The 27,546-nt window shown below is 35.2% G+C and overlaps 1 protein-coding gene across 1 annotated transcript; it reads left to right on the top strand.

Moving 5' to 3' along the window:
* LOC120302681 lies at positions 1-24,963 on the top strand. The gene is made up of 14 exons (XM_039331485.1): positions 1-319; positions 1,827-1,990; positions 4,131-4,193; positions 4,566-4,651; positions 6,808-6,894; positions 7,998-8,107; positions 10,577-10,699; positions 11,589-11,665; positions 12,387-12,604; positions 14,711-14,876; positions 16,666-16,872; positions 17,170-17,331; positions 19,621-19,812; positions 24,816-24,963. Exons 2-14 carry the CDS (start codon positions 1,917-1,919, stop codon positions 24,961-24,963), a joined length of 1,713 nt encoding a protein of 570 aa, XP_039187419.1. The 5' UTR covers positions 1-319; positions 1,827-1,916.
* The last annotated feature ends 2,583 nt before the right edge of the window (positions 24,964-27,546 follow it).

Below are 27,546 nucleotides of genomic sequence, written 5' to 3'. Positions count from 1 at the left end.
GGCGCGCTTGCGAATTACTCTCGCGTTCCAACTTGGAAGGGTGGGCGGTTGTCTAGTCTCTCGCCTCCTCCTGATGAAGTTCTCTGGCAGCCTGTTTGAGCCGCCCCTGGAGAGTTTCCTTGACACACTGCGTGGATCTCTCCCCCGCCCCACCGGGAATCCGAAGTTTCTCCCAGCGCCAACTCCAGCACCTTTCTTCTCCTCACCATTGGCCATTTTATCCCGTTGCTTTGAGGGACATAAACAGAGCTCTCTCCCCCCACGCCCTTCTCTTATTTCTTGGAAATCTCGTTGTTTTAAGCTGAAGCAAGCACTTCTGGTAATTGGAAGAAAGCGAGTTGATGGGTGGGGGGAAATGAGCCTAGGAGCCCTTCTATTTTTTGTTGAGGGGTAAATCCTTTTGGTACAGCTAATAGGAAACTGTTCACAGTGCAGTGTATGAGTCAGGACTAGGTTTCGGGAGAAAACAAATTGTCGATAATAATTGTATATATCTATACAATATATACAATGGTGTATATATATCTATATAGACTTATAGAGATATAAGACTTCTCCATTGGCTCTTGTGAACCAAATATTTCATATTTTTTCGCCACAATAACAACCTTGTGGTAGGCTGCTAGAGGGTAAATAACTCAAATCATCCAGTGTAGTTGAAGGTGGAATAGAATCTGGATCTCTCAATTCCTAGTCCAACACTTTAATCATTGAACTACACTTTTACTTTCTTCCAACTTTTATTCATTCCACTTGTATAAAGCTGATCCCAACTTGATAGCACATAATCAGTGCAATACAGATTCAGTGGTTGGCAATAATAATAAGTTTTTAATATTATTTCCTGGCTACAGTCACTTATCTCTGTGAATTTGGAACCTAGGAAGATAAACTTACTACTATACTTTCTTCTCCACCTAGTTATATTGGGTCGGTATTGCCTCTGTCATAATCATATTTCTTCTTTCACTTCACCTATATTTTCTATATTAAGAATTAAAATTGATGCATTTGTGCTATTTCCCATGATTGTTTGATGGGGTTTTAATGTTTAGTACAATGATAGCGAACCTTTTAGAGACCGAGTGCCCAAACTGCAACCCAAAACCCACTTATGCATCCTCGGGTGCTGGGTGGGTGTGGCCCATTGGGTGTGGCCCATTGGGTGGGTGTGGCTGCGGTGGTAACAGCAGACTGGGTGGGACTAAAAAGTTCAATCAATTCCAACTTTGCAAGATCTTTTTTTTTTCCACGAGAAGTTGAAATTGACTGATTGATTGAACCTTTTTTTTTTTTTTTTTGCACACGGCAACGGAGGCCTAAAGTGAAAAGGTTTTATAAAACCCAGCTGAAGGCCTAGGACTGGGGTGACCTGGCGCGTGTGCCCACAGAGGGGGCTCTGAGTGCCGCCTCTGGCACCCGTGCCATAGGTTCACCACCACTGTTGTAGTATTTTCAATATAGTCTGGCAAATTATTTTGATTTCTTTTGCTTGTACTCAGTGCCCAGTTGATCAATTCTTCTGACTAATCTTGGATATCTAACAACTTTTGGCATTTTCTAAGTTAAATGCTTTAAATATTGTATAGAATTATTTTTCAATTAGAAAACCGTTTTCAAGATCTAAAATACCTCTTTTGAGATTAGTTGATGAAAAAAATTAGGGTACTGAATATTTTGCATTTGATCAGATTTTTATAACACTCTCTCATTAGCTGGACAGAATTAGCCTGAGTTGAACTCTGGTTTTCATCAAACTCTTATTAAAATAAATGTGTGGCACTTCTACTTTATTAAGGAAATTTATGTTTTGTTTTTAATTTCAGGTAAATGCTTCAGTAGTTAATGACTGCATTCTTGCGTACCAGAAATCTGATTAAGCCAAGATTCCTTCTGGCTGATCATCAGGCTTGAGAATGGATGTTAATCAAACAATTGTCAGTGCTATTAAAAAGCCGAAAAAAAGGGGTGTCAAAAATAAAAAGAAAAGGTGAATTTGAAGTTATAATTTTTACATGAAAACATGTTTGCATCTTGGTTTTGTTTTTTCCTCTTGGGTTTATCTTCTTAGTGTTTTATGTTTGAATAGTTCATAGATAGGAATGCTTAGTTACAGTATTGGCTTTTTCTTTTTCTAAAAAGTCTGTCAGTAAATTCTTTTTCTTGCAATATCCAACCAGAGGTAAGGCAGCTAGCTGCTGTTTTTTTGCTTTTAATTTAGATTCCTGCATTAGACAGAAGCCTGGGTTCAAAAGCCCAAATGATTCCTTCCAACTATGTAATTTTATAATGTGGAAATATTTTTCACTGACCATAAATGAGTGAAAGCTGATTCTCAATATTCATCAATAAATTTATTTTTAGGAAATGCTCAGAAATATTTCATTTCTCATTGTTTTGTATCCCAAGGATTATGCCCTAAAATAATTCTAACATATTTTAGGTTAAAAATGTATCCCCAGGTAATCACACACCGGCTCTGTAAATTCAGATTAAGTGTCTTGACCTGGAAAAATCACTTTACAGGTAGTTCTCAATTTACAACCATTTGTTTAATTATCATTCAAAGTTACAACAGCACTGAAAACAGTCCTTGCACTTATAACCATTGCAGAATCCTCACAGTTATGTGCGCAAAATTCAGGTGCTTGTCAACCGCCATGTATTTATAATGGTTGCAGTGTCCTGGGATCATGTGATCACCATTTCTGATCTTCCCAGCCAGTTTTTGACAAGCAATGCTAATGGGGAGAGCCAGGTGCATTTAACAACTGCAATGATTCACTTAACAACTGTGGCAAAAGTAGTAGAATAAGGCACAATTCATTTAACAACCATTTTGGTTAGCAAGGAAACTCCTTGCCCCAATTGTGGTCATAAATAAAGAACTATCTGTATTACTATTTTCCTGACACTCTGAGACTCTAAAGACTTTGTAATTGAAAACTGAAGTTTCTCAGTAAGGAAGAAATTCATACCCATCCATATATTTATGTTTTCATGATTGTACACTAGTTACTGATAATTTGAAGATTATAATCCTCACAATTTGTTTGATATTGAAATTGCAATAAGCTTCAGTACAATCAATACACCAAACCTAAGAAATGAACAAATAGTAAATGCAACAAAAGTTAAGACCACAAAACAAATAAGATAGTATATGAATATAACACTGCAATATCCCCAAATAAACCCTTTTCTTTGAGACAATCCTTCCATCTACAATCTACATCCTCATAATGGTACCAGGGACAGAAACTTGGCCACAGAATCAGGCTTTGAATTTTATCCAAAATATATTTAACATAAAACTGAGTGTCTCTGTCAGTGAAGATCTCTTGGATATGGGAGGAACTAGTCCAAATAAAAGAATTGTGATTATTGCATATTGCATACAGGAACAAATGTGAGTACCATTGTTATCAAGAATAGCTCTGCATAGATTACCTAGGACTGCAGTATTAAATTAGAAGCAATTTACTTATCCATGTCTGCTTAAAACTTAGTTATATTGAATTTAATTGGGTTTACTATTAAATATGTCTCAGAACCGGTAAAGGCTTTCATTTCTCTGTTGGCTTCAATCATATAGGAAGTCAAGACTTCAGGTTAAGACTCATAATTTGTCTTTTTAATGGTGTGTCTAGGAGTTTAAAGGAAAGTTTGGAAGGGTAGGACAAAGAAATGGGTGGTTTCAAAACAAAAACTAAATTTAATTTATGGTAAATTTAAATGCAATTATATATTCCCTATGTAATTAATAACTTTTCTTTCTGCTGTAATATCATTTGGACTAATTTTTGAGGAATTATAAAATGGAACTTTTCAAAAGCATCTCTGAATTCCAATAGGAGAACCCAGCCTCTTCAAATCTGAAAATCTTGTACAAAGACCTTGAATTTTACTTTTGCTCTCGGTTCCTCTTACTGTATCAATCCTGCTCTCTGGAACAATGTCATGACCAAAGGCTGCTGATTTGTTCGAAAAATTGCCATTGTGGCACATTTTGTGTGCTATCATAGTAATAGGGGATATTGTAATTTCGTTTTTAAAATATTCTACTTAGCTGAACAAAAATGAGGATAATAACAATTCCTTATTTAATTCAAATCTTTATTTTTATGAAGATTAACTTTTCAAGATGAAGTCCATCCTGAAGAGGACTTAATTTTAGAAGAGTCAAAACCTTTGTAAGTATATATACTGTGAAAATACCAAATAATGTTATGGGTGATGATGATGTTATTCATTCAGTGATGTCCAGCTCTTGGTGATTCTATGGGTCAGGTCTCCACATTTTCTCGAACAAGTGATCTTGTACTACTTTGAGTTTTAGGATAAGAAAAACATGTAGCTTTTCTTTTGAGCTTTAATATTAAGCATATTAAGATTCTAAGTTGATGAGTTTTCCCCTTTTAAGATTTTTGAAGATGGGGATAATTAAATATGTTTCAGATACATTTTTCTTCATATAAAATTTTATTTTATGTATATGTTTTCAATATATTTTTGAAAACTGTTAAGAGTGTGTTCTAACATTTGGGTTTTTTCCTCTGTTTCAGAGTCACAACAAAGACTACTAGTTACCTTACCTTTGGCTTTTTTTTTATTAAAAGCTTACCTTATCACAGTCTAGATATTGTAGGAGGTAAGAGAAAAATAAGTGTTACTTATTTAAATAAAATGTCTGGACAAATTGTTCAAATTTAAAGAGTTGTTTGTGTATATGTGAGCATTAGAGAGAGCAGGACCTAATGTTAGCAAGGATGAGTGAAACAAACTTTACACTCATAGGTGTAAAGTAGGCCAATCTCAACCCTTAGTGTACTATATCCTATCACGAGAATGATCAAAAACTATGTGCACCATATGTAAGTGCCTAGGAAGAAAGAGAAGAGGAAATGATCTCAGTTAAGCAATCTCCTAGTCAAAAAGCAACCAGAGTGATAAGCAAATTTATTGTTTGGAAAACATGAGGTGTTGAAGAGTCAGTGGCCTTGACTGAAATCTGTAACAGAAACACTGTTGCCTTCACTTAGTCTTTGCTTTTGAAAACATGGAGGAATTCCACAGAAGTTTTGAATTAACTAAGAGGCCATATTAATTGATTTCTTTTTGTTCGTGTAGATCACCACTCCCAATTTGCTTTTCAGAATAGGAGGAACCATCAAATAGCATCAGGAAGTTGCACTAAAGACTGAAGCATGTTTATGGAGATTCTCAGTCATCCAGGTCATGGTTGTCCCAAAGGTGTTCTTTCCAAAAGCAATTGGACTTACTTTGTTTTTTCTTGAAGACTCAAACAAAGACTTTTCCTTGAAGACTCAAGAAGCGGCCTCAATGACTCTCAGAGAGTAATGAACATCCTTCAGAGTGCTAATGATCAGATAACTAGCACTGATGATGTGTAGTGGGGTGCCCCAGGGCTCTGTTCTGGACCCAGTGCTCTTCAACATCTTCATCAATGATTTGGACGAGGGGATAGATGGGGAAATCATCAAATTTGCAGACGACACCAAGCTGGCAGGAATAGCCAACACTCCAGAAGGCAGGCTTAGGATATAGGAGGATCTGGACAGACTTGAACAATGGTGAAAAAAGTAAGGTTCTACATTTAGGCAAGAAAAACCAAATGTACAGGTATACTATAGGGGATACCTTGCTCAATAGTAGTAACTGTGAGAGGGACCTCGGAGTCCTAGTGGACAATCACTTAAATATGAGCCAGCAGTGTGCTGCAGCTGCCAAAAAGGCCTACACAGTGCTGGGCTGCATTAACAGAGGGATAGAATCAAGATCACGTGAAGTATTAATACCACATTACAATGCCTTGGTAAGGCCACACTTGGAATACTGCATCCAGTTTTGGTCACCACGATGTAAAAAAGATGTTGAGACTCTAGAAAGAGTACAGAGAAGACCAACAAAGATGATTAGGGGACTGGAGGCTAAAGCATGTAAGGAACGGTTGCTAGAATTGGGTATGTCTAGTTTAATGAAGAGAAGGATGAGAGGGGACATGATAGGAGTGTTCCAATATCTCAGGGGCTGCCACAAAGAAGAGGGAGTCAAGCTATTTTCCAAAGCTCCTGAAGGCAGGACAAGGAACAAGGGATGGAAACGAATCAAGGAGAGAAGCAACCTAGAACTAAGGAGAAACTTGCTGACAGTTAGAACAATTAACCAATGGAACAACCTGCCTCCAGAAGTGGTGAATGCTCCAACACTGGAAGTTTTTAAGAAGAGACTAGACAGTCATTTGTCCAAAATGGTATAGGGTTTCCTGCCTTAGCAGGGGGTTGGACTAGATGACCTTCAAGATCCCTTCCAACTTTATTATTATTATTATTATTATTATTATTATTACCTAGTTAGGATAATGAAATGTCTGCAAGAAAACAAGCAAGCTCAGAGAGCACCAAGGGAACCTCATCAGATAACTGCAAGGAATATAAATCCTTCCATTCCCCACCATTCAGTCAGAACTGAAGAATTTCTTGGAAGAAACGTTCAACATCTTCAAGGAGAAAAACAAGAAAGTCCAGTTGCCTTTTGAAAAAGCATCTTTAGGACCAAGACTGAAGCAGGAATAGTAGTAGTTTGACAACATTTGCTTCTTACTATTTTTCTTCAAAGGAGGATCTCTTGAGAAGAGCTTAGGCATAAAACTCAATAGACTTCATATTTATTGCCCTCTAGTTTTTTTTTATCTCATTTGGCTTTTTACTATAAAACAAAGCAAGATTTTTTTGTTGTTGTTGATAGTTGTGATCTAAAAACATTCCTTTTAACAATCCTTTGTAGCAACCTATAATAACAGGAGTAAAAAACTGGTGCTGATAGATGGAAGAGGATTTTTCAGTCTGGATTTGATACCTTCCAACTGTACTGGTGAGATGAATCAAGGGATGGTCTTCCATTTCATTTTACATATTCTGTTTGGAGAGATGTATCTATTATAAGTATCCAGAACTCCTTTATAAGATTTGTTCTAGTATTATATATAATACTTTGATATTAACTCTTTTTTTGCTTCATTTCTCTGTTGAGTTCTTAACGCTTTCTAATATTTTTATAATAGTAGGATTGCTTTTTACTGAATATTTGAATCCTTTTAGAAAATAATTTTCTGTCCATTATTACAGAATTATTGGAAATTTAAATTTTACACTTTCATTAAAGTTTTGGTAGCATTTATACAAATAAATTATATTTATGCATTAAGTAGGCATATGTGTTTCTATGGATTTGTACCGTATTATCTTAGTAGGAAGATTGGGCTGTAGGCATTAGGTCAGTGGTTCTCAACCTGTGGGTTGGGACCCCATTTGGGGTCGAACAACCATTTCACGGGAGTCGACAAAAAAGGCTGTCCGCCATTTTTTTCCCTCTTTTCTTTGGCCATGCCCCTGGCACCCGGTGATGCATAAATGGTTGGGGGTCACCACAACATGGGGAACTATATTATGGGGTCGCGGCAGTAGAAAGGTTGAGAACCACTGCATTAGGTACAGGGGTAGGCAACCTTGGCTCTTTTATGACTCGTGGACTTCAACTCCCAGAATTACTGAGCCAGCATGACTCAGCTTGGAAACCTTTCCCTTTCCCTTCAGCATGGCTGGCTTAGGAATTCTGGGAGTTGAAGTCCACGAGTCATAAAAGAGCCAAGGTTGCCTACCCCTGCACTAGGATATATACTGCAGCACAAGCAAGTAAGTACACATATTGATGGAGTATACATTATTCCCTTCTTTCTCTGCTTGACTTCTTGGTTAAATGGAGTAATTTATTTAACAGCCTATTAAAAGGTAGTTGCATTTCTATGCTTACTATCCAATAGTTTTCCCTTTTGATGTAGCCAACATAGAAACACAATAATTAGTGTCCTTGTAGACAAACAGTTGACTATTTTTAAGAAAATAGTATTATATATTCATTTAAGAGACTGCATTTGGTTATCAGGCTTAATCATAATATTTATTTTAACATTTTAGCTAAAAGAGAGATGTATTTTCCAAAGTATCAGTTTAATTTGGCAAGAATAATCACTTACTCTGAAAAATACAATGTTTACTTTGTTCTGCAAAAAGATTTTGCAATAAAGGTAAGCTAATATATTTCCTTATAATATATCTCTATCAAAAGCTCAAGAATATTTTTAAGTGGACATTTCTGGAATATTTGAAAAATGGAAGAAAGAATTGGCATTTCTGGTAAAGCTATTGTAATGGTTCCGATAAATGAGACCAGTAGAAATAAGAACTCTGAGACAATTGCTTTCCTCAGAGAACACTTTTAATGGCTACATAATATCAGCACAAACAAAGATGAAACCAAGACTGAAAGTTACCCCCCCCCAAAGGTTACAAACTCCCCACCCATTAGTGTGTCATAAATCACAATCCCCAATTAACACCTTTGGTGGGTTTCCTAAGGTAGCTCCAGCCCACCAAACACATAGGCTGCTTGACCTGGGTCCCCACAAGAAAGTTATTTTTTTGACTAAACTATAAGAATGCATCTCCCCCCTCCCATTGCTGTGGCAGCTGAAAAATGAAGAAACATGGCTGTATTCAAAGTGTTTGAAGGTCTGACAGTTATAGCAATAAATTTGGGTTTTTAAATACCATATATTAAAATGATACCTACAGATTTGAGATTAAGATTGATTCATTCAAAATGTATTTAGGGTGTGATGAACTCATCCTAACTTCAACCTCAGGAAATAATATTGTTACTATAATAAACATTGAGGTAATATAAAAATGTTATTAAAAACTAAGAGTTTCTGAGAACAAATAATTGTTGCTATGCATGCATATGCTAAAAAAATTAAGAGATTATTTACTATAAATAATGGTTCTCACTCTTAGAGGTTTTTCACAACTTGGTTTGCAACCTTTAACCCAGGAAGTTGGGTTAAGTGGTTAAGAGTCAATTAAAAATTATTGATTTTTTTTAATCTTCCGAGAGACTGCAAATAGATTTGACCAAGGATATTGAGGTCATATTAACACCTCACAGCTGGTCCTTAGATGTTCTTCCTCCTCTATTTCAGTAAAAAATTAATGAAATTGGTAAGAAACTTGCTGAATCTTTCAGCCATAGCAAGCAGGCAATGACAAGCTTGTTCTGAAATCTTGCCAAGAAAACTGCAGGGATTTGTTCAAGCAGTTTGCCAGGAATCAAGTCTGACTTGAAGGCATCAATTTAAAAAAAAAAAAAAAAAACCACAACCACAAGAACATCATGAGAATAATGTTGGATCAGACAAGCATCTTTATCATATGTACATACATGCACACATTCATATTGTTTTATTCCAAGAGTTTCTTCAAATTCCTTAGCGTTCCTAAGCACTACAGACAAAACACGATCCACTTGAAGGAGCCAGGAGGGCAGCCTTCAGTTTAGTAAATGTTTTTCTTTAAAAAATAATCTGTGTTGCATATCAGTGAGAATGGATTTGGGACAGCTGCAGCTATTTTAACCCTATATGGTCACAGTTAGCCAATAGGTAATGTCAAGGTAATGCCAAAAGGTCAAGGACTCTGTTTAGAGCAGGGGTTCTCAACCTGTGGGTCGGGACCCCATTTGGGGTCGAACAACCATTTCACGGGGGTTGCCAAACCATGCTGTCCGCCATTTTTTTCCCTTTTCCCTAGCTGTCCTACTCCCTCTTATTGGTGGCCACACCCACTTGGGGGTCACCACAACATGGGGAACTGTATTATGGGGTCACGGCATTAGACAGGTTGAGAACCACTGGTTTAGAGCTTAGTAGCAATTATTCTAAGGACAGAAAAAAAAGGGGGGGGGAGAAACATGGAAGGAGTCTCAATAAAGATAGTGCTAGAATTGACCAGTAAAGATTACATATAATATATGCGGTGCCGGCAATGTGTGGAAAGCTGACATTGTATAGAATGTCTAGGAAATCTATAGAATGTATGACATTTTTAGGCAAAGTATGAAATGTCAGTATTACAGTATATTTTAATATGCTATATAGTATACTCTCCCTAGGTATTCTGTATAATACCTAGGTATTATGCAGAATAACAAAAGCTATTCAGGCAAAATATGAAAAGACAGTCATGAAGAGTTTGGGTTATGATTAATCTAACCCTAACTCTAATCCTGAAATGCCTAATTTCACATATTGATGGTAATGTGCACGCCTTTGGTAAATGAAATTTTCTTTGCAGCGTTGGTTCTGTTTTAAACAACAAGTTTGCTTCCTTACTTGTTTGCTTGCTTAATGCTGATTTGGTACTTTAGAATGTTTATATCCTGTCCTTTACATAGTTCTAGGTGACTCACAGCAAATACATTAATACATTATTGCTATAAGGTACAAATAAAAAATAGAAAACAGTAGCTAAGACCAATCACGCTTAAAAAGCAGAAATTGATAAAAAAAAATAAACCGCAAAAAGTTTATATGCTAAGACCCATCCTTAAAATGAAGGTCTTCAGCTTCTGAAAGGTTATCAGGTATATAGTTAAATTCTTGGTTTGTTGCTTATTTTGTATTTCACTCAATTTTTGATATCAGTAATTGTTTCTTAAGGTTTACAACAAGAACTACGCTGAAATTTGCTCTGTGGAAAATCCAGGTTTAGGTCGATTAACATTTATATCATTTAACCCAGTGAAAGAGGAACTTATCAGCGGAGGAATCACTGGAGTAAAGGTGATGGTTTATTTTATCCTTATTATTGATAGGTTGGCTTGTTGCTGAAATGACAGTAATACTGTATGTGAAATTGGATGTTTGGGGAAGGATCTGTATAAAACCAGGAAATATTATATCTTGCTATTTAAAGCCCTACAGGTTTATATGTTATTCCTGATATCTCTATATGATCAGAAACCTCTTAGGAAGTTTCTATTAATAATTGGCACCTTTCAAGTACTGTTGAATGCAGGAGTTTTATTCAAAAAAGAACAATCTGGTCCATAAAAATATAATTTCAGTCTCTCTCTTGATTTACTGGACTTATTGGCTTCATGAAAGAAATAAGGCTCATGTTTCCCCTCCCATAAAAATGTGTGTAATTATATGAATATATTGTCCAAGTAGTTGCTTTGAGAATAGACTGGTTTATCTTTCTGAATTAGATAAGAGAATATATCATATACTCACCAGAGAAAAACAGGCATGGGTGAAATGTAATCAAGGTAACTGCCAATGCCATGAATTGGATCATTTCCCCACAGATCTCAAGGGCCCTTGGTGCTCTCTGAGCTTGATTGTTTTCTTGTAGACGTTTCATTACCCAGACTAGGTAATATCATCAGTGCTAGCACTGAGGATGAAAGCATCAAGGACCCCTCATTTCAACCCTGACCTACAATAATCTCCTTTAAAGGTATCACGGATCTCAATAAACAGTTCTTTTAAACACCATAAATGATCTGTAATTTCTCTGTAATTCCATTATGTCCCAGCATTGTGTTACACTATTTCTTCTTAAATTTCTGGATATCCACTTCAAATATCCAATCATAGTTGGTTTATTTTTATGTATATTTAGGTAAGCTTATTCATATATTTATATTTCTTTCTGTCTGTTTTTTAGACTTGGAAGTTTAAAGAAAAGAAGCTCCCACTTGACTTTAATCCTATTCCAATGTACAATTACAGTCTTTTCCTTAGGTACATTATTTCTCTGAGCTTTGAACTGTATACTATGTAGCTATGAGCTAAATCTCTGTGTATATGTTTTATTGTATTTTGTCACAAATTATGTAACTTAAATGTATGGGAATGCAGTATAATGCTAAGAAAGCTACTGTATGTCTAACTAAAAAATAGGAGACAAAATTAAATTCCTGTGGCCATGTTATATTTGCTAGGTTTGCAAAACATTTTGAATTTAGAACAACCATTTTAAGTATTCTGACTTTCAAAACAAATCCTACATGTTCCGAGTCTTGTTCTGATCTTGCAGTTTGAATGTTGAGTAATATAAAGTCACCTTGAAGCAAGAACCATTTCCAGCCTTGAAAGTGGCTAGTTCATGTATTCTGTTCTCTATGCAACATGTATACATTTCAGAAATCTTGTTTCAAGCTTAGAACAATAAGCACTCAAGCTATTTCAGATTTTGTTCTGCCAGAACTCAATCAGCTCAGCTCAGTTCTCAGCAAATACGCAAATTAGCAGTGTGAAATTTGATCCTCAATTAGTGAGAGATTATTGATATTGTTTTCTCATAGCATTGTTGTAGATTTGTAAAAAAATATGCTTTTAATTGTTAAAATGCTTGGACTGTTTCCTATCTGATTGAGGTTGTTGTCTTTTTAAGAAAAAAGGATTTAAAGAATGTTTATGGCATTTTCATAATTTAACATGTTGCTAATATTTTGAATTGTAGTACAGAATATCCACATATGGGGAGGAGATGGTGTACAAACATGGATTTTGATGTCACTATGCAAAGATATTACTGCTTTTCTGATGGCCACTTCTTCTGCTATGATATCAATGGGAAAATGCTACTTGAGATACTCAATGCACACCAAAGTTCTATTCTCTCTTGTGTCTACTCCTCTAATGTTAACATTTTGCTTACTTCTTCAAAAGGCAATGAAAGTAAGTTGGCACTCAAAAACAAATATACATATATTTATCTTATCTTGTTATTGACTCAGTTATTTTAAACAATTTTTAATGATGTTAATCAAAAGATGTTCATTAACATTATGGAATTTACACTGCTTAATCAGCAAGATCATAAAAACAGAACAGATATTAATGTATTTAGTTACCTGTAAATTTTTCAGAAAATTGAACAGGAACAATGGTGACACCTCAAAAGATACTACCTTTTTATGCAGTGAAGACTGGCAGATATACAAAAATATTTGTAAGATAACCTTTAAAAGGATTTATATGCTTGGCATGGATTAAATTGGATTGATCTAATCTCAGCTGGAGCTAGTACCCAGAGGTTTGAGCTTGTTTTCTACAAAGAGAAATTTATTTATTTATAGTTTATATTTCTTAACTGACTACTTCGCTCCCAAATTCCTTCTTAAATCTCCTAGTTAGCCCATGAAAGAAATTTGCAGTTTTAAAAATCTGTTTTATTCTGTGAATTCTAATGTACAATTAATACTTACAAAGAATATATATATTACAGTTCCCCCTAAGAAGATGAGATTTCTCCCCATACTATATTGCTATATTGCTGCAGTTTCATTTGCACCTCCTTTTGGTTATTAATATACACAACAGGGAGGGAGGGAGAGTGTAGGGAGGAGTATAAGGAGGGAGGAGAGTATGTGCATATGCATATACCTGTGTATCTCTGTGAGATGTTTTGAATATTGGAGAGAATGGTTGGTATTGCAACCAAGTAGTTGTATGTAGAAGAAGAATTCCTGCCACAGACACAAGGAGTTCAATTTGAGGAGTCTGGCTTTTCGGGGAGGTTTCCAGTATTACTTGGAAAGGGAAAGGGTTGCTATCAGAGTTCAGTTCTGTATTCAAGAGTGCCATTTGTACAAGGTACTTACACTGCTTAATAAGGAAGGAATTAGGCCAGTGATGGCAAATCTTTTAGAGATCGAGTGCCCAAACTGCAACCCAAAACCCACTTATTTATCGCAAAGTGCCAGGGCTGCATCAGCATTGTGGTGCCCTCAGAGGGGTGGGGGGGAATGGCGCACTGAGTGGGCATGGCTGCAGTGGTCATGGCAGACTGGGTGAGCGTGGCCAGGGCCAGTCTCTCTCCATCTCTGGGGCATCCCCGGGGAACAAACACCGCTTGCTTCCTCACTTCCTGCCCTGTCGCTTCCAAACGCCACGTGCTCGCTACTCTGGTGAACTCTGCTGGGGCAATGGCTCACGTGCCCACAGAGAGGGTTCTGAGTTCCGCCTCTGGCACGTGTGTCATAGGTTCGCCACCACTGAGTTAGGCCTTGGATTTTTACTCTGCAAAAAAATTTCAATGACGGATGCTAAGGATGTATTTTTCTCTGTGATCTTCTCATACACTGCACTGAGGTGGTTCCTGAACCATACTGCACCTACTATTTGTCATGGGCTCTTTTAACTATGCCCAATAAAGTGGGCTCAAAATACAAAACAACCAACTCAAAATGGGTCTCTAGGCAGCGCACGTGCGTGCGCGCACACACACACACACACACACACAGAGAGAGAGAGAGAGAGAGAAGCATTCACAAGCTATTACTGCTCACCACTACTCCACTGTTCTCCACTCCTGCTAACTACTCCTACTTGTGAATCCTATTATTCCTACTCCTTGTGCATACTGCTAAAGAAAAGTGTCTCTTATCTGTTTCAGGCTTCTTTATATCTACAAAGTTGTTTTACAGCACAGCTTTTATAGCCAATTTGCAACACCGGCTGGGGAGAGGGCTTAAAGCAGCATGGGTGCTATCCATTTCTGGGCAACATGTTCTCTCACACCTTTTGTCAAAATCCAAAAATGTAATTTACAAATAATGATCTAGTTAGAGGGGCCATACAATGGATTTCCCTTCAGGTTTTACAAAGAGAAAATGTCATATAAGATAAGATACACCTGTTGTATTCATTGATTGTGATTCAAGTATCTATGCCCATAAATTTATTTCTTTGTTCAATGCATATAACTGCCCACCTCACATATGTGGGTTCCAACTTTATATATATAACTGGATCTATGTTTTTCTTATCTTTTTAATCCAGTAAAATCTTGGAATGACCAAGGCTGCTTGCTGCATGTATTTCAAGGTCATTCCAAAACGGTTACAAAGCTTCTACTGCACCCAAACACTACTTCTTTATTTATCTCTGGATCTCTAGATGGATCAGTCAAACTCTGGTCATTTGATACTATGGATGCTTTTTACAGGTAGCTGAAAAAAACTTTTTTTTTAAAAAAAATCCTCCTATCCCCTGAGTTGAATCCAAAGGACACTATTACAAAGAAAGTTTCCTGAGCATCAGTCCATGTGTTTCCTATATTAAAATGTGTACTATAAAAAATCAGGGAGCTTCAGAAGCTTTTTTTTTTAAATTATATATACTGACATTGACAGTGGTATAATTGTGAGTATACTTTGCAGCTCTGGAACATGCAGAGAATGTCAAATTATCCTTATTTTCTCTTGTTACCTTGGAGGTAACCAGTAACTAAACACTTCTTTGAACCCACTATCAGCACATTAGATTATGAGTTAATGAAAACTCTTCATTCCCTTTCAACAATTAATTAGCATCTAATCTATGCCTTAATTTTTTAAAGAAATATTGTGTAGCTTGCAAAAAAAAAAAAATCCAAATCATATACTGGAAAGCTAAAAGGTAACTAGCAAGGGAATTTTAAAAATATAAACAAATGCTTTTAGATATGGTGATATAGTGGTAAACCTGCATTGAGAAGCTTTTTGGTAGGGAGAACAAAAGAATAGCAGCTATAAAAATGCATATACAAATATCAGGGCATGGAAATTCCATTACAAAACACTGGCTTTAATGGAGCCGTGGGGAGAGGATTGATTGCAGATACTGTTACCTGCTCTGATTTCAGATGAAAATAAAGTGGTGAAACTGAAGACAAGAATCACGCTTATGGTAAAAAAAAAATTCCACCCAGGGAAAGCAGGGGATTTTTATGAGCTAGGCAAATGTTACGGAAGTTTTCAGTGATAGAGTAATTTCAGCAACATTGTATATATTAAAAGAGAAAAGAGTTTTCAGCAAGAAATACAGAAAGAGAAAGCTGTACAAACATCAGGTTAGAAATGAGAGTCTATGAGACATTCTATTGGCAGTTTAAAAATATTCAGAAGAACTTAGAGCAGTGATGGCAAACCTTTTAGAGACCGAGTGGCCAAACTGCAACGCAAAACCCACTTATTTATCGCAAAGTGCCAGGGCTGCATCAGCATTGTGGTGCCCTCAGGGGGGGCGGGGATGTGTGTGACCCACTGAGTGGGTGGGTGTGGCTGCAATGGTCACAGCAGACTGGGTGAGCAGGGCCAGGGTGGCGGGGGCCAGTCCCTTGTCATCTCCGAGGCATCCTGGGGGGCCAATGCCGCTTGCTCACTCACTTCCTGCCCTGTCGCTTCCAAACGCCACATGCTTGCTATTCTGGCAAACTCTGCTGGGGCAATGGCGTGCGTGCCCACCGAGAGGGCTCTGAGTGCCACCTCTGGCACGCGTGCCATAGGTTCGCCACTACTGACTTAGAGTGACAGGATACCTTCATATCCGTTACAATAAGTAGGCTAGTATCAAGTTTTTAGAATATAAAAATATAAATAGAATATAAAAATATAAATATTAAAGTTGTAGTGCAGAACAGGGTTCAAACTAAGCTGGAACTAATATAGAGATAAGTACATATAAAGTTACTTTGAATTACTGTCCATAAAATAAATTTATTTTTTAAAAAAATGTTGGATTTTTCCCTTACATGAATCCTGGTAAATATCTCAATGATGCATAACTATGAAGTTATATTCTAAAACATATATGAAGATTCTGGTTCAATTATACACATTTTATTATCATTTTATGAAATGTTTAATTTTGCTCTGTCACACATTTGAAGCTGGTTTCTTCAGCAGTTCATAACTGGCCACTGACTTCTTTCTTCTTCTTACATTTGGTCTATATTGTCATTCTTCTTTATCTAGTTTATCCCTCTTCCAAGAAGGAATACTTTCAATTGGCACGATGGAAGATAAATTTCTTTACTGCTGTTCGGCTCACAATGTTCATATTTATGATCTGAATTCATTTACCAGCTTTTGGAGTCATGTCAACAGCCCAATAAGTCACTTCCACATCTGTAGCGCTGTTGGGAAATCCAGCAGGGTGGCTGCAATGGGTGTTGACAATAGGTATGTGAAAACGATAATAAAACTGGCAATCTTCCTTTAAACCTTCTTAGGATTTTTGTTAGGTATTAATGTTTTTAATATGAACTAAATTCGGATAAGAACTGAAATAGTGCCCAAATAAGTACACTTGTGGATAATAATATCTGTTAAAATGTTATCATATATAACTAAAATAAACTTCACTGTCTATATGGAAGCATTTTATGACAATAAAATCTTTATTTAAGATTTATGTATGCTATATTTATGTATGGTTTTTTTTGAGATATACTGACTTTTCTCTGTTTATTTTCAAAGTTTAAGAATATTCTCTCTTCAAACTGGGAAGAGATTATGCACCGTTCTGCCACCTCCTTATCCCCCTATGCTTCAGCCAGTTCTCAGTTTTACCTACAACCGAACTTGTGGAACTATTTATTTTCTATTGACACACTATGATATATGGATTTATACAGCAAGGTAATAGAAAGTATGACACCTCTATTTAATAACAGTTGAAAATAGTAATTATTATTTTAGGAGAGGATAATGAGTTGGATATGAAAAATGAGAAAAGTTAAAAACCTGAGGGAAAAAATGGCAAGTACCCTTTTCTGTATTTAAATTGTAATATGTGGTAAAATTGATGGAATTAATTTATAGAAATGGACCAAGACTTGTAACATGAGAATGTTGTGGATCTTATTTCAACGAAAAAGAAACAATCTTTGTTTTGCTGATATATTTCAAAACTAAAATGAAACACACATAGCATATACTCGCTTTCAGCTTCAGATGTCTTAGAAAATAAAAACACTTTAATAAATGTAAACAAAACAGTTGCAAAACATATGTACTTGTTTTTGTATGTCCACAGTATAATTGTGTTGTGCCAATTTTGCTGTTGTTTTTAATTAATAAAAATAATTCAACTGTTAATTTGATAAAAGAAAATTAATATATAGATATGAATATGAATTTGCTTCCAATCCACAGTAATATGCCATCTTGAAATCTATGGTACATTTTATAAAGTCTTTTTTCCTAGTGTTCATAGTTGCTTTTGATTTTCTAATTTGCATCTGAATGTGGGAAAGCAATAAGAGAAAGAATGAGCTATCTTCGCTGCCCAATGTATACATTTGCTTAACTGAATAATTAGGATGACTTATTTCTTGGTTTTCTCCCGCATAAAATTGGAAGTGTCTTGGCGACATTTCAACGAAGTCCCATTCGTCATCTTCAGGCTGGTGTTTTCGAGCAGTGTTTTCGAGCAGCTGGTGTTTTCGAGCAGCAAGAAGCTTCGTGCTTCTTGCTGCTCGAAGCACGAAGCTGAAAACACCAGCCTGAAGATGACGAATGGGACTTCGTCGAAACGTCGCCAAGACACTTCCAATTTTATTCTTGACATACACTCTCTGTATCCTTTAGTCATCCCCTCTAGGAGTAACAGCCTTTCATGATGAGGTAGAACAGTGTTTCCCAAACTTGACAATTTTAAGGCATGTGGACTTCAACTCCCAGAATTCCACAGCCAGCATGGAATTCTGGGAGTTGAAGTCCTCATGCCTTAAAATTGTCAAGTTTGGGAAACACTGAGGTAGAATATCAGGACTTGAGGGGAGATCAACAGTATCATCATGCTTTTTGGTTATAAAACAGATCTTAGCCAAATTATTTGTCACTGAGCAATAATAGTAGTAGGAAGAGTAATTTCCTTTATTAAGTGCCATTGAATATATGGTAGGTATCAGCTCAGGCAATACTGTGTTCAGTTGTATAGTTGCTCACTTTATTGAAACTGCGGTATCATTGTTTTTTATTATTATTTGTTTGAGCAAAGAATTTTAAATGATTTAAACAAATTATTAAGTTAAAACACATTATTTAACCTCTGTTTTTAAAAATAAATGTTGACATACCTTCTGTATTTTATCTCTAAAAACAGAACATGGGATTTATTTACAATGGAAGATCAGAACATATCACCATTTTAAATTAATTATAATTTTAATTTCCATTTGGTTTGCAGTCTGCCCTTCTAATTGGCCACCACCTCCCTATTCTTTTTAAACTTGAGCCTTTGGTTGTTATATAAAAAGTCTTGCCAAAAATGCCTTGCCTCTGACAATATGCTCAATGAATATTAGGTTAAGCCTCAGCTCTGATTATTTGCACTTGTTGTGCATCCTTAATTCCTAAAAAATAATTTGTATTAATTCCCAAAAGGTTTTATCTTTGTCTGCTGGGTGAGATTATGACTAGCTCTGTGGTTTTTGAAGCACTTGATAAATAATATTTAAAGGGATGGGAGTTTCTGAAAAAAACAAAACAGACTTGCAGTTTCTTGTATTGTGTTGCAATCTGAAGAACAGTTGATTGGATATTCATGTCAACATATTCATCTATAGTTAAAGTGAGGACATGGAATATAGCGGACTATTTTTTCCCCACATTGTTAATTTTAATATGAAAAGACAATGAAATCAACATCAAAAGATAACTCAAAAAGTAATTTCTCAAATGAAATTATCAGAGTATTTTTTTTTCTGCTTTCAGTGTCAAAGACAGATTCCCATCTTTCATCTTTATTGTTAAACTTGTTTGATTTTTTTTAAAAAAAATTCAAAACAGTATTTTGTATATAATGTAAGTTTTTGATGTAAATTGCTTGTTCTTCCTAATAGAATAGCTACTTTCAATTTAATCTTAGTCCCATTATTATTATTGCTATTGGTATTATATACCTGAGGTTGGTTTTGATTTTAGGACTGATCCTGCATGTAGAGCAGCCGTATGGACCACAAGAGAATTACAAGAACATTTACATCGAAAACACCCTTTAGCTTCGCAAGTATCTTTAATTTTTGTTAAACCAAATTGTTGGACAGATATTTCATATGTTATAGAGAATTTCATGAACAATTTTGGTGGTCTTAGCACACAACATTTAAAATATTGGTTATCTATAACTCATTTTTCAAAACATGCCATAATTTTGTTTCACAAATTTCTAATACAATGTTCATTATGAAAATTATTTATTAATTGCATTTATAATTATATTTTCTATTTAGAAAGTGCAGAAGATAGCTAATTATAAAAACACCTTTAAAATTAAAAATCATAGATCTAGGCCAGTGGTGGGACTCAGCCGGTTTGCACCAGTTCAGCAGAACCGGTAACTAATTTTTTGTTGCCTAGGCCCAGAACGGACTTCCAGAAGGGGCATCCACACAGAGAACCGATTGTTCACGTATTTGAATCCCACCACTGGATCCAGCTAAAGAGGAGAGTCTTGAAACTTTGTCAAAATAATAGTAACAATTAGTGGTATCTCCCAAGAAACCACATCCAATAGCCCTGGAGCAACAACCAAAAATGAAAACATTTTTAAGAAGGTTTGTCCAGATATTAGTACCCAGACATGTTCTCCCAGTCAAGTCCTAAGATATTTAGGTCAAAAGCAACATTTTATACTGTGGCCAGAATAAAACTGAAAACAGTACAGGACTTTCAACATAGAGGTAACATGTGCGTAATACTGTGATAGTTAACAGCACACTGCATCCTTATGTGTTTCAGCATTAGAAACTAAATAATCTATGTTGACTTGCAAAGTGCTCCCTGTGTCTGATAGAATAGAATAGAATAGAATAGAATAGAATAGAATAGAATAGAATAGAATAGAATAGAATAGAATAGAATAGAATAGAATAGGGAACGGACCCTGGAGATCTTCTAGTCCAGCCCCCTGCTCAAACAGGAGAACCTATATCATCTCAGACAAGTGACCAGAAAATAGTCTAAGCTAGTGGAAGAGAGTTGAATGCATGTAGGGATATGAAAGTGTGGGTTTAATTATAAATGAAAAGTCAAAGATTTATGGCACAATATAAGTTTTTAGGTTGTTAAGGCTGTGCATGAAAGCTTAGAATTGTTATTTCTTATGCTGCAGGAATTGGTAATAATGGAAAAACCAGTTAGTTTTTGGATTAGAAGGAAGGTGGTCTAATCTTGTGAAAGTCCCCACTAATGGCTTTCCAGAGAATAGAGACTGGGTTTTTTCAGAAAGCCTTTCATGATCACACAGTTGGAAAAAGATCTGAAGAATCAGAAAGAATGGGGGGGAAAGCCTCTACAGTATTGCCAGAGAAAATTGTTAAGACTACCTTATTTAGCTTTTTGGAGCAGCAGATCAATGTTTAAAGTACCATAATCACTTAACATGTTCTGGACATGTCCTGAAAGTAAAGAATGACAATTGCTAATTGCTAATGCAAACCCAGCTGACATCCTACTAAGAGATCAAAGAAAACTAATAGGACTACATTCTCCCTATCCCTTTCACATCACAATGGTCAAAGCAATCTCAATCTTACATCCAAGTAGAAGCCTGTTTTGTTTCATAAAAATAAAAAAACCAGGAAAGAAAAGCTTCCCAGTTACCCTTTTGGAGTAGCTGTAAGACTACTCTCCATCAGACCAGATCAACTGATTGTGTAGCCTGTGCAGAAGGATAACTACTTGCCTAAGACTGGCTGACTGAGTGAGTCATGTCATGCAAATAAAGTCATTATCTGAGAACTTAAGTAAATTATTGAAACATCTGATCAGAGCAGAAATGGAAATTAGAACTCTGACTTAAAGTGTGTATCTGTTATCTTTGTAAAGAAGATAAAGTAAAGTAAAGAAATTGGAATACATCATAAGCCAAAGATTATACAAAGTAGTAGGGATGGTTCCATTTTTATATAAGGAAAAGATTTTCTTTTTGAGCTGTGTGAAGATTAACTAATCAGAACAAAGGATTTAGAATAGACTTTTAAACCAAAAGTACAGAAATTGCACTTAAGATTTTTTTTGGGGGGAGGGGAGGGGGTACACAATAGGGTAAATAAGTTTCCGAGTAATAATATCTCAAAAGAAGAAAAGAACTCACGAAAATGAAATAAGATTGATGCAGAGGTTTATTTACTAAAATAGAAAGATGTTCCTCATTGTCTACAAATGGCTGAAGAGGTTTTTCACTGAAATTGAAATGATCCCTGACCCTGGGCTACTGCATTTCCCCATGCAACCTCTTAAAATAATAATAACAAATTATTAAATTTATATGCTGCTATAATCTCAGCAACTCAGGGACACGGCTTCTTTGAGAAGGGAAAAAGCTACTGCCTACCATGTTGAAATAGTACTTTGTGGGTGTCTGCTCACTTTTGCTGTTGGGATGGAATAACTTTGTTGGGAAAATTATATGGTCACATTGTAGTATTATGACGAAGAATGGAAAATTAATAGTTTTGGCTGGTAAATGCAAAACAACTGATCAAAATCTCTTTATGAAACTGTTGTCTTTTCTATACAAGTAAGTGGACTTACAACTGATAGATTGATTAAAAGATATCTCACTATACCTTTCTAGATGTATTGAGAAAAATGGATATTTTCAACATACACAAAAAAGGAACTTTAGGACTTCAGCGAAATGTGAATGCCTCTGTAGCTTGTCCTCATCACTATGTTACTTGGTAGATGAAGGAATGGTATATGCAGATAATCAGGAATTTCTGGTTCTTGGTATGCAGGTAAAAATGCAGCTAGATATATATTTATGCATATTTGCTGTTAGAGATGATTTGAAAATGATAACAACTTTGGCATGTTTCACAAATATTACAAATAAAAATATTTCTCCCTAAATCACTGATCACTAAGAAGACGGTACACACAATCAGATTTGTAAGATTCTGTTATTATAGTCAATCTTAATAAAAGTAATTTTAGTCTGATTTGCCTAGTAGAGCTCATATGTAGTGATACATAGTTTAAAGCACGGGTGTCAAACTCGATTGCCTCACATGACATATCGAGATGTATTGTGACATTTTGCCTTTGCAGAGCTGGGCTGGGCCTGGCCTGCACGCGATGCGTCCGGCCCGCAGGCCACAGTTTGACACCCCTGCTTTAAAGTATCATCACAAATTGAATTATACTTTTCAGGAAAGTAATACGAGATACGTCAAATAAAGATAAAGTAGTATCAGATAAAAAATCAAAATGCTGCTTGTTTGGATCAGTGTGAGAGAAAAGATGTTAGACTAAAAGGCACGTTTATTCTCATCTAACATATTGGTTGATATGAAAGGTGAGAAGTTGAGTATGAAAGGAAATGGGCACTGAGATTGAGGAAAGTGAGCAAACTCACCGAAGGAGATGAAAGGAAAAAAAGGGATGGCCCATTGCATGGGGATTATAAAATAGTATAGTATTGACAAAATATGTCCATAGGAATGTAACCAAAATTATAAGTGTCTGGAATTCAAAAACCTATGAGGAATGATTTGAAATGTTGACTGTGTTTAGCCTGGAGAAGAGAAGAATATGTAGACCATGAAAGCTATCTTCAGACATGTAAAGAATTGTGATGTAGAAATGTTCAGAAGATAAGAGAAGAAATAGTGTGTTCAAACTGCAAACAAGTAGATTTTAGCTGAATATCAGGAAAAAAAATCCTAATGATAAGAGTTGTTCAGCAATGAAGAACATTGCCATGAGTAGTGGTGGGCTCACTGGTGATGGAAGTTTTATTAAAAAGAGGCTGATTGCCATGTGCCAGAGATGCAATATTATGGTTTGCCTAACTGGATGGGATTGCCAGAGTCCCTTCTAAACCTAACATTCTGTAATTCTAGGGAACACTGAAATTTCATTTTTCTAGGGAATACTTCAATTTCATTCAACCATTTAAATTAGGATTTTGAGTCAATAAATCAAAGTTTCATTGGGTAAAATTAAAATTAAATAAAATTAAACTTTGATTTGTTGATTTAGGATGAGTTTAATTATTGGGCATAAACTTTCATTAGTTTTATATGCCTTGTCTTTCATGCTAGGTGACAACCAGTAATTATGTTTGAGGTGTTTAGTGTATTTTGAGCAAGTACAGCAATTTATTCACGTTGGGTATAAATACATATTTTAGTTTGTTCGGGCACTATGTAAAATGCAGTGTGAAATGATCAGTTTATTTGTTCAGTATCTTAAAAAACATTTGAACAGTGTAATCAACACACAGAATAAACCTACTGTATGTACAACATTTTAGGATTACTGAAAACAAGGATAAGCAACTTTATATTTCATCCATTCATTAATGTACATATGAGATGTGATGTTACATTATTTCAATTTGCCACAGAGTTTTGTACATCATAAAATGTATCTCTAAATTACTGTAGAATGGGTCTCTTATATTTTGATAGTTGTGACTCAAAGATTATAAACAAATCTGAGGCTGAATTTAGGACTTAATCATTAGATTTTTATTTGTGACTTTTATCTAACTGTAGATATCTATAACAAAGGCTTTGAACATTTTCAGGCAGCAGTTTAAAATTTCTCAGAATCCTTGATCAAGGGGCAAAAATTCTAGAAATAAAACGTTGGCTGCATTCGAATGATATTTTTTTGACCATAGTCTTTCCAGTTATTAGGAAATGCTAGAGTTCCATGAAACACCTTTGAAAAGCCCTGATCTATAAAACATTTATTTTCAAGGATTTAAACATTTTAAGTAGCTTATTCATATAAAATGAATAACACAAAAACGTTGTCTCCTGAACACAGTGGTACAATGAGAAATCATCCCATAATGCTCCACAGAAAATCTCTGTGGATTTCCATATATCTATATGTGTATGGTCATGTGGTATATCATATTTTCATCATACTGGGTATAATATTTCTTTTTAAAGGATGGAAGAATTCTATTTCTCCATACGTCAGTTCAAAACTTGGTATATTATGAAATGGCTACTTATGAAGATCCTGTGAGTGCATCTTTTCTAATATTTCTTTTAATTGAATGACAAAGATATATACAAACATGAATCAGTTTCTTGTTTCAAAATTCAATATAATGCCACTTAGAATTATAAATTTACATTGCCATGCTTTTACAGTAAGGTTTGGTTGTACAAAATGGATATCACTGGGATCTGCTATGCTGGGCAGATCTTCATCCATTTTGGAATGGTAGATGTCTGGAAAATTTCAGTACAGTTACGCAAACATTATCCTTTCAGTTATCAAAAGCTGCTACAAGAATAGTCCTACATGTTATAGTATCTTGATTTGCTATGTTCTTTATGTAATAAAGGTTGAGACACAGTTGTCTTATCAATGAATAGAAGGTTGCATATATACACAGAGCTCTGAATTGCACACAAAGGATTACTTCAGTTACTCCAGAATACATTTTTCAACTGCAAAATTCCAATATTCATTAAAATTTGTTTTACCGTACCAACTCCTAAAATGTTATGAACTAAACATTAAATCTGGCATGTTTTTGCCTTGACTGGTATTTTTGGAATTCAGAAAAAAATAAGGGTTGAGTTTAGTGAAATTTCTAGAAATGGAAGTAAAATGTTAGATGATGATAATAATAATAATAATAATAATAATAATAATAATAGTGAGGAGGAAGAGGAGGAGGAGGAGGAGAAGAAGAAGTTGAAGTTGAAAGGGACCTTGGAGGTCATCTAGTCCAACCCCCTGCTCAGGCAAGAAACCCTATACCATTTTGGACAAATGGCTGTCTAGTCTCTTCTTAAAAACTTCCAGTGTTGGAGCATTCACCGCTTCTGGAGGCAGGTTGTTTCACTGTTTAATTGTTCTAACTGTCAGGAAGTTTCTCCTTAGTTCTAGGTTGCTTCTCTCCTTGATTAGTTTCCATCTGTTGCTTCTTGTCCTGCTTTCAGGCGCTTTCAAGAATAGCTTGAGTCCCTCTTCTTTGTGGAGGCCCCTGAGATATTGGAACACTGCTATCATGTCTCCCCTCATCCTTCTCTTTGTTAAACTAGACATACCCAACTCCAGCAACCGTTCCTTATATGTTTTAGCATCACTGAGTTTAAATATCATGATAAAATCAATAACATGCTACGTACCCTATCTGACATTTACTTGTTTATATAAAAGGAATATTTATTTACAGGGCTGACATGGCCACTGTCTCTTACAGTGAAATTTTGTGAATTTGGAAAGTCTACCAAGCAACCATTCTGGGTCAGCCCATGTGGTTTTAATAACAGCAATAATAAAAAAAAATTGCAATTACATTTCTGAGTTTCAAACTTGTTTTGTGAGAATTTAATATTATTAAGCTTGCATTTAAAAAAATATTCCTCAAATATTAATATTTTATCCCAAAACTATATAGAAGTATTAACCCATTTAATCCGATAACTTTTTACATTTGTTTTTATTTTTAATTTATATAATCACTTAATCAGTTAGAAATTGTTTTTTTTTATTAAAAAATACATTCAACATTTAGGTTATCCATTTGCATCATGATATAGCCCATCACCAATTGGTAATCATGTGCCAGAAATCAAAATACAAACTGATTCACTACAGGAGTCTACCTGCTCTGGAACTGGTCTTTCAGGTTTATGTGCCGAATGAGTCCACTGTTTTCACAAGGCTTGTGAGTAATAGGAATAGTTGTATAATATTGTGAGTGTAGAATTGAATGGCATTCTATTGAAAAAAGTATTCTTATTTATTCATTATAACTATTTGTTTCTTTATGATTCCTCTAATCTCATTGTATGGATCCTATATGTTGCTTGATATATCTGGCTACTGTTTATCTCTGCAGCTAGTCACATAGCAGGAAAGGGTTCTAATTGTAGAAGCATATGAGGAGATTTTTTAAATATTTGTACTGAATTTATTATCCCAAGACTCTTGAATGATGAGCACTTCTATTACACATAAAGTTAAAAAAAATGTGAAAAAAATGGTATGAATAGAGATGACCAGCTGACTTTCAGTTTTCACTATACTATATATGGAGATTATTCCTAAAGTAGTATAATTCTTGCCAAGTTGTCTTTTAGACATTCTCATATGACATACTTTTTAATTATGATTTTGGACTAATGATATTGAACTGCCTTTACCTTTCATAAAATAATGTTGTTAATAGTGAAATTGTGGAACAATACCAGTAAATATATGGGAAATTATATGGAAAACACCTTTACTAATTTTATATGCTTAACTCTTCAGTTTCATGACATAGCTATTTTAATTCCTCTGTGTCAGGAAAGAGAAAAACTAGGAGTAGAAGCTGTTTATCTGAAAACAGACCCGTTTTTATTTATTAGCTGAAAAAGCAATGATTTGACAACTATTATAAAGCCATTGTTGATTCTGAACCCATTTTTTTTTTACTGTGGACTAAACTATAAACACAGTGGGCAACATTTCATTCAGCAAACTAAAATAATTTGCATATTTCAGGACAGATCACTTTTTATTGGCCTGAAATCTGGCATCGTGGATATTTTAAATATTTTAGAGGAAAACAATGAAATGACATTTCCTGAAAAAGGTATGAAATTTATTATTAACAATTTAATGTGCAAATAAATTAGAAGAATTAAAACATACATTTCTGTATTAGAAATTTTTCTAGCATGGGTCGCTAACACAGTTTCCCCCCTGGATGTCTGATTCTATGGTTGGGCTCAAAACAAACAGATTAAGAAAATAAAAGATAGTTATGACTTAACAGTTCCCATATGTTCAGTAAGAACAGATGATAGCATATTATGGTCATCATGCTGTGTAAATCCATTTGACTGCAAATAGGTGGGGCTGATTGCTCCACCTATTTGC

This window comes from Crotalus tigris, unplaced genomic scaffold (assembly GCF_016545835.1).
Source record: "Crotalus tigris isolate CLP2741 ecotype Arizona unplaced genomic scaffold, ASM1654583v1 scf7180000024437.13266115, whole genome shotgun sequence".
Lineage (NCBI taxonomy): Eukaryota > Metazoa > Chordata > Lepidosauria > Squamata > Viperidae > Crotalus > Crotalus tigris.
The sequence above is the reverse complement of the archived record's forward strand: the minus strand, read 5'-3'. Positions and strand labels throughout refer to the sequence as shown.

Bases quoted from the DNA above. Each gene is read 5' to 3' on its own strand.
- LOC120302681 (XM_039331485.1), top strand. From the start codon at position 1,917: ATGGATGTTAATCAAACAATTGTCAGTGCTATTAAAAAGCCGAAAAAA. The intron at 12,605-14,710 runs GTAAGTTGGCAC...TTTTTAATCCAG, and splicing joins TTCTTCAAAAGGCAATGAAA to TAAAATCTTGGAATGACCAA. The intron at 16,873-17,169 runs GTATGTGAAAAC...TTATTTTCAAAG, and splicing joins GCAATGGGTGTTGACAATAG to TTTAAGAATATTCTCTCTTC.